The sequence below is a fragment of the Chinchilla lanigera genome, unplaced genomic scaffold (assembly GCF_000276665.1).
Source record: "Chinchilla lanigera isolate Chin_1 unplaced genomic scaffold, ChiLan1.0 scaffold00068, whole genome shotgun sequence".
Classification (NCBI taxonomy): Eukaryota; Metazoa; Chordata; class Mammalia; order Rodentia; family Chinchillidae; genus Chinchilla; species Chinchilla lanigera.
Window position 1 is genome coordinate 2599360 of NW_004955469.1, and position 7629 is coordinate 2606988.

General features: G+C 38.7%; 1 protein-coding gene across 1 annotated transcript in view; it reads right to left on the bottom strand.

Moving 5' to 3' along the window:
• Window positions 1-5104: 5104 nt before the first annotated feature.
• Laptm4a (lysosomal protein transmembrane 4 alpha) overlaps window positions 5105-7629 on the bottom strand; it is a 22372-nt gene continuing 19847 nt past the window's right edge. The window contains exons 5-7 of the mRNA XM_005400342.2: window positions 7296-7391; window positions 6679-6777; window positions 5105-5719 (exon numbers count right to left, since the gene is read on the bottom strand). Coding sequence (XP_005400399.1) covers window positions 5645-5719; window positions 6679-6777; window positions 7296-7391 — 270 coding nt within the window. The 3' untranslated portion in view covers window positions 5105-5644. The remainder of the gene's footprint in view (window positions 5720-6678; window positions 6778-7295; window positions 7392-7629) is intronic.

Here is a 7629-nt window from a genome sequence, read left to right on the forward strand (position 1 = left end):
TCATCAGCAAGTAATAATAATCTAAATTTTTCCTTTCTTATCCTTATTACTTTTATTTCTTGTCTAATTGCTCTGCCTTTTCAAGAACTATGTTACTGGGAGTGGTGATAATGGACATCTTTATCTTGTTCCTGCTTTTAGAATGAAAGCTTTCAGCTTCTCTCCATTTAGCATGATGTTGGCTGTGGACTGTCACAGATGGCTATTAGATAACGACCCTCTATTCCAGTTTTTTTTGTTGTTGTTGTTGTTTTTTGGTTTTTTTCTCCGGTACCGGGAACCAAACTCACGACCTTGCGCTTACCAGGCAGGCGCTTTGCCGCTGAGCTAAATCCCCAGCCCCCTATTCCAGTTTTCTTTAGGGTTTTACTGTGAATGGATATTGGGTTTTGTTAAGTTCTTTTTCTGTGTGTGTTGAGATGATTATGTGGTTTTTATCCTTGCTTCTGTTAATGTTTTATATTACATTTATTGATTTATGTATGTTGAGCCAATCCTGCATCCCTGCAATGAATCCTACTTGGTCATGACGTACAATCATTTCAATTATTTGCTGCATTTCTGTATCAGGATGATGCTTGCTTCCAGGAATGACTTTGGGAATACTGCTTTCCTTCAAATTTCATTAGGATCTTGAGGAATATTGGCATTAGATCTTCTCTAAAGTTGTTGCAGAATTTGGTAGTGAATCTGGTGAAACCTGTGCTTTTCTTAGTTGGTAATTTAAAAAAATTACTTCAACTTCATTGCCTGAAGCTATATTATTCAGGATTTATATCTTCTCGATTCAGCTTTGATAATTTCGATGTATCTAGGATTCTATCTGTATCTTCCTGATTTCTGCAGAATCTGTTATGATTTTCCCCTTTTCTAAGTGCATGAATTTGGGTCTTTTATGTTTGATAAAGTTGGCTAAAGAGTCTTTCAAAGTACCAATTCTTTGATTCATTATACTGTTTTTAGTTTTGGTAGCATTACTTTTTGCTGTGCTCTTTATCATTTCTACCCTCACACTAGGTTTGGATTTGTTCTTGTTTTTCTAGAAACTTGAGGTTCATTGCTAAGTTATTTCAGTTCACTGTTTTTCTTATGGGTGGATTTATTGCCATAAACGTTCCTCTGCAGACTGCTTTCATTGCATCCCAGAGGTTCCACTATAGGTACTGGCATCATTTGATTTGTAGATCATGTAATTTTTGTCCTTTCTTCTGTTTACGTGATGTATTTATTTACTGACATGCACATGATATATACATCCTTGCATCGCTGGGATAATGCCTATTTGCTTTTTTTTTTTTTTTTTTTTTTTTTTTCCGCCTTTTTGAGACAGGGTCTCACTATGTATGCAGTTCAGGCTGGTCTTGAACTCACTTTGTAGCCCAGGCTGGCCTCGAACTCACAGCAATCCTCCTGTCTCAGCCTCCCCAGTGCTGGGATTTACAGATGTATACCACCATGCTCAGCTCATTTGATATTTTTGATGATTTGTTGTACCCTCTTTGCCAGTATCTTGAGGCTTTTTGCATGTTTATTAGAGATTGGCCTATAGCTCTTTTGTACCTGGATCCTTGTCTGGTTTTGGAATCAAGGGTACCCTTCCAGGAAATGACTTTGGGAGTACTCCTTCCCTTTTGATTTCATGAAAACTTGAGAATTATAGGCATTAAATCTTCCCTGAAGTTCTTGTAAAATCCATCAGGTCCTGGACTTTGTTTAGATGGCAGATTTTTTATTACTGCTTCAATTCAGTTTTGGAAATTCATTTGTATCTAGGAATCTCTTCAATTTTTCTGAGTTCTCCAGTTTACTGGCATACAAGTTTGTGAAGTACCGTAGTTGATAATATTCTAAATTTCAGGGGCTGGGGATTTAGCTCAGCGGCAAAAGCGCCTGCCTGGCAAGCGCAAGGTCGTGAGTTCGGTTCCCGGTACCGGAGAAAAACCAAAAAAAAAAAAAAAAAAAAAATTCTAAAGTTCAGCATTGTCAGCTGTAATTTCACTTTTCATTTCTGATTTTTCTTTCATGCGTTTTAAGATTGGTTAAAGGTCTGTCTGTTTTTTCTAAGAGCCAGTTCCTTGATTCATTGATTCTTTGCATTTTTAGTCTCCATTTCATTGACTTACGTTCTCTTTATAATTTCCTTCCATGTACTAGGCCTGGATGTGGATTAGTCTTTTCTAGGACTCCTGGGTGCTCACTTTTTCTGACGTGGGTATTTACAGGTCTAAACTTCCTCACAGGGCTGCTCTCATTGTGTCCCTTAAGTTCACTTATACTGGCATTACCCTTTACTTACAAGAACTGTCTTATTTCTTAACTTCTGTGATCCACTGATTATTCAAAAGCATGTCATTTAGTTTCCACACTTCTGCATTTCTTTTCCCATTGCTTTCTGTAGTTTCCCTTGCCATAGATTTCCAGTTTCATTGTACTATGATCTGCTGGTATGCATGGTAAAATTTCAACAACTATGTCACCTTGGCTATTTTAATAAAATCAGCAATAAGCATGTCAATGACAAACTAGATATTGATATACCCTAAGAACCAATAATGTACCACCCCTAGTCATAGAACAGAGGTCTATAATTAGTGTAAACACAAAGACCAACCAAAGTTTTACCTACAGAAAATATCTATGAAATGGAACAATTTTACCTCTAATAGAACAGAATTCAACACTGATATGATAGTTAAGACTCACTTTAAAGCTTAATGGTTTTACTTAATAAAGGGGCAGGGAACCAGAGAATGAGCAAAGTTTTGAAATGTTAATCATTGGAAGAGAAAAGTGATAGGAGATTCTATTGAGCAGTAAAAGGAAATTAACAGTATTACATAACAGTAACAAAAAAATTTAAAGTTAAAACCAAGAGTTTAAAGTTAAAATTTTAAAGTTAAAAAAGCAAAGAGAGCAACCAAACCCTTGAAAATAATGAAGGCAAAATCACAAGGAAAGAAAAACAAAATTCAGTCAGTTATAAAAAAACAATTGCTGTGGTTTTGAATGGGTGGTTTCTTTCCAGGATGTAGTCTTGGAATTCAGTTGCAATTTTCTCTGTGGACTTCTCTTGAGGCTCGTACTGTGGGCCAGGCCTGTTATTTCTCCCTGGAACTGCTGACTCTCCTAGAATTTCCTTCTCTTCCGGGCCATTGGCTTTATAATCAAGTGGATCAGTAGGTGAGAGCCCGGCAAGTGGAAACAGTAACAGGCATGAAGTTTGTGGCTGTCCACAGCCAGGGGGGCAAAATTCACAGGTGCAGTTGACCAGGGGGCAGCGCCAGGAGGGGTGGGCTCCTTCTCCATCTGTGCATGGCGCTGGGGATGGGCTATTCAAATGTTTAATGTAGTATTACCACTAGCTAATGGATGGAAAGTTTGGCTAATCTGTGAATATTGTCTTAACATGTCCAGTGCAGAACAGAAATAAATCAATAGTAACAAAATGATGAAAAAAAAATTCTTGAAGCATCATGAGGCTTCCCATTACAGCTTATTTCTGTTTGTGGAGCTTTTGGGAGGTGGCTGGATCTGAGGTATACGGTACCTGGCTTACTCTGATTGGTTTAGCATAGTTGGGAGTAGTAGGATTACAGGGAGAAGCCACATGCTGGGTGTGGGTAGCACCAACCAACAGGGTTTGTAGTCTGGATGGAATAGGAAGAGAAATAAAGCAGGCTGGCTGCTTTCTGCCTGCCATGCCAGGGATTGTTTCTCATCTGCCTTACTGCCCTGTCTTGGAACCAGCAGACTATGGACTGAAACTTCTACAAACTGAGCTAAAGTAACTTATCTCAGGTATTTCTGTCACAATAGCAAAGTAAAAAGGACACTCATTTTTTTATGTACAAACAGAGACCTAGTTCAGAAAAGCCATCCTTGCTTGAAACGTTCTAACACTATAAAGATACACTTCTAGATACAATTACATATATTTGATGATAGTGGAAGTGTTCACAAGTGTGAGTTCACAGAAAAACCATTATGCTCTTTCAAAGATCTGTAAAATTGTAACTAATGGTGCATATAAAGCCACCACTGCTACATTATCAAGATGAAAGGGGGAATGTCGCCCCAAAATTAGCTTGGTTACTCTATCCTTTCTACAGATAACATTTAAGGTACCTACCATGCTGTTTCTTATCTGTACTGGAATGATTACTACAGCCAAGCAAATTAACCCATCATCTTCCAGTTACCTGTGAATGTATGAGAAGGTTCACTTTACAAATTTCTAGCATGAATCTCATTCACTATAGACATGCTACATCAGTGCTCTAGACTTACTCATAAGACTACATTTGGTCCTCCTTTTAAGGTCAACTGATGCATTTTAATTTGAATTGCTCTTCATGACCTCATTACCTAGATGATCACAACATAAAAAAAGCTAACTCATGTTTTTGTCAAATCAGTATTAGAGACATTTCTGGCCTGTGATTCTAGAAGTATCTTTACCTTAATAGTTCTGAGTTACTGTTTTAAAGAAATGCTCCCTAATTAAGTCTAGCATTGTTTTCTCCAATTTCACAAAACCCACAATAGTACAATTATGTACCACATAATGTTTCAGCCAAGGACAGATGACTGTATGATGGTGGCCCCATATAATCCCAACAAACTTTACAAGGCATTATCACGTTTGTTGCGATGCTGACGTAAGACAAAGTATGCCCCCTGGAAGCTCTCTCTCCTCTTGTGCCAGGATAAACACTGTCCCCAAAGTCCTCAATCTATTGTGCTGCCAGCCAGGTAAAAGCACAATACATACCGTTCTGCACAGTAAATAATACTTAGTAATGAACATTACCGGCTTATATATTTACCTTGCTATTTTAGTGTACTCCTACTTACAAAAGTAATTTATATTGGCAGCAGCTGCATGTCTTGATTGTATGAAGAAGCCACATTGAGTGACTGATCAGTACCATCTATGTTAGCGTGAGAACTCTATGATGTCCACAAGAGCAGGAAAAATGGCTTGCTTCTCAGAATATAAACCTGTTCTCACTATATTGGAACAGAAAATGTTAGGCTTTAGCTACCAAAAAAGGTTAAGTTTTAAAAACTGAGAACAAAATAAAAAAAATACATAAAAAATGAGAACAGTAAATATTTAAGAGATTTATTAAAGCATCTTATCACAAAGATGGAAACATAATACAAATTAGAACATGCAACCACCATCTTCCACAGTCAAATCAAACTGATATATTTTTGTTTTCATAGCGGAAAATTTCAGATCTTATACCCAACTCGTTTATCCTGAATACTGAATTCATTCTTACTGAAATTATCCAAGGTAGCAAATAACCAATACACAAACCATTATATAAAGAAAGTGCAAAGTTAAAAAAGAAAGTATGTGAAGAATACCCTTTCCCTTCCCACCCCCCACTTATAGGCATACAATGGCACTTTGCTCTTGCTTAACCTAGATTGTCTTCAGAAAGTATTAAAATGTAATAGGCTTAACAAAAAGTTTAATGTCCAAAGAGTTCCTTAGTGTTTGAAAATAAATGCTTAAACAAAAGACAATGTATTTTTATATCAAACAAGTTTGAAGAGCCCTGTATTGCAGCATTCTGTAAAATAAACAAGACAAGAAGCTGGTATAAGGTTTATTGACAAAGGCAGACTGTCTTCAGGCAGGTAAGTAAGGAGGCGGTGGTTCTTTCTCAGGCATCTTCACAGCCATTTCATAGGTTGGCAAAACATACTAAATAAAGAGAGAACAAAATTATTTCAGGCAATTCTCCTTTAAAATCTTTTCCGGTATAATTCAGTTCAGACGCTATGTCCTAAACAGGTATATAAACCTACAGAGAAGAGCTGAAGAAACTGAGCTAGATAGAACTTTATACACAGATGAGGTATCTGCCTCACAATGCTGGGGAGGGATGGATGATGGCTGGAGAGTGAGCGGGCAGAACTCTTCCTTGGGGCTAACCTTGAGGCTACAAGGACTCCTCACCAGACAGTATACTTCCCTACTTTCCCCTTTTTCCAGTACTACTGATAAAGTATCAATGCCAAATAGTCCACAGGGGTTAAAGATTTTCCTGAAGGAACTCTTCAGTCAGGTGTTCTTTAGATGCTGCATTTCACCAGAATATCTGTAGTTTAGGACCCAGGTTATATCCTCTAGGGGAAAAGGAACACCTTTGTGGGAAGGTGGCATTCTAACCTAGGTGACTTTAACTTTTGACAAGCTGGCCTGAGGCCTGATGAGTCACATATAGTACATGTGCTAAAACCTAAGAAGATAATGCAGTAGCAATTAAAAAGCTGTGACAGGTGGGGCCCCAAGAGAATCACAGAACTTACTGCATTCATTCTGCTGCAGACACATCATATGGGTACTTTTTAAGAATACAAGTTTCAGTCAGGGGCACCCTGCCCCAGCTAAGGCCACACAAGCCTGGCATAGCTTTTCCAATCTTACTTCCTACGCAAACACAATGCTCAAAGGGACCACTGACGAAATGAGATGAACAGTGCAGAGCTTCTCTAGCTTGAGAACCCAGGATTCCAACGGGGAAATGCTAAATCCTATGGATTTCAAATATTTATGCCCCAAACCATAGTGAGAGCAGATTTCAGAAAGTGAAGCTATGTATTCTTTCGGAATAATCAATAATGGCGAGTGACATTTTAATGCATTAAACAGTAGTTAACCTGTGGAGGTGCTTCAAAAGCAGGGTACACGGCAATCTCTGGCACATTTCTGTTGCTGATATATTTATAGCAGTTCCAAACACAGTTGATTAGGTAAGCCTGAAAGGATAAAAGCAAAATTTACAAATGCTAGAATCAAGAGGCCACCTGGTCTACAATGCAGGTGACTTCCACTGCTTCCCCACATGTTCTGTGGCAAAAGGGACCTGAGCGGCACAGCCCACACCCTTCTCCTCCTGGCTCTCATTGAAATGTCACAAGTTTCCAAGGAAACTGCAGGTGGTGTATCAGTTCAGGTCTGCCAAACATCATGCTGCTACAGGGGAAATCCTGGGCTTCTGAACATTGGGAATTATAATCAATTCCCAAGATAAATCACAAACCACTCTCAAAAACCATATAAAGACGCTCTTTCAACTTGAGGAAGGATCCTGATACTTCCAACCACATCTTGGAAACAAGACCAAGTATACCCCCTGGAAGCCCTCTCTCCTGTTGTGCCAGAATAAACTGTCCCATCCCTAAGTCTTCAATCTCCTGTGGCCTAAGTGGAGCTAAGGCTGTGAAAAGGCTTTGAAGGACAGTGTCAGTATCTCAACCGTTAGTCCACACCTTACCTTAAAAATGATGAACACCACAAAGAACACAAGAACAATGAACAGCAGGCAACTGGAGTCCAGTGACAGGAGGTCATCTTTGTAGGGGAAATCAGGCTATGAGAAACACAAATACACACATGCACATTTACAATTCAGCCATGACACTTGCGTTCTGTGATCAACCATACAACATTGTAAGAATATAAACAAAAGATATCAAAATGACAAGTGGTGACCTAATAAAAATTTATGAGTAGGGGCTGGGGATTTAGCTCAGCGGCAAAAGCGCCTGCCTGGCAAGCGCAAGGTCGTGAGTTCGGTTCCTGGTACCGGAGAAAAACCAAAAAAAACC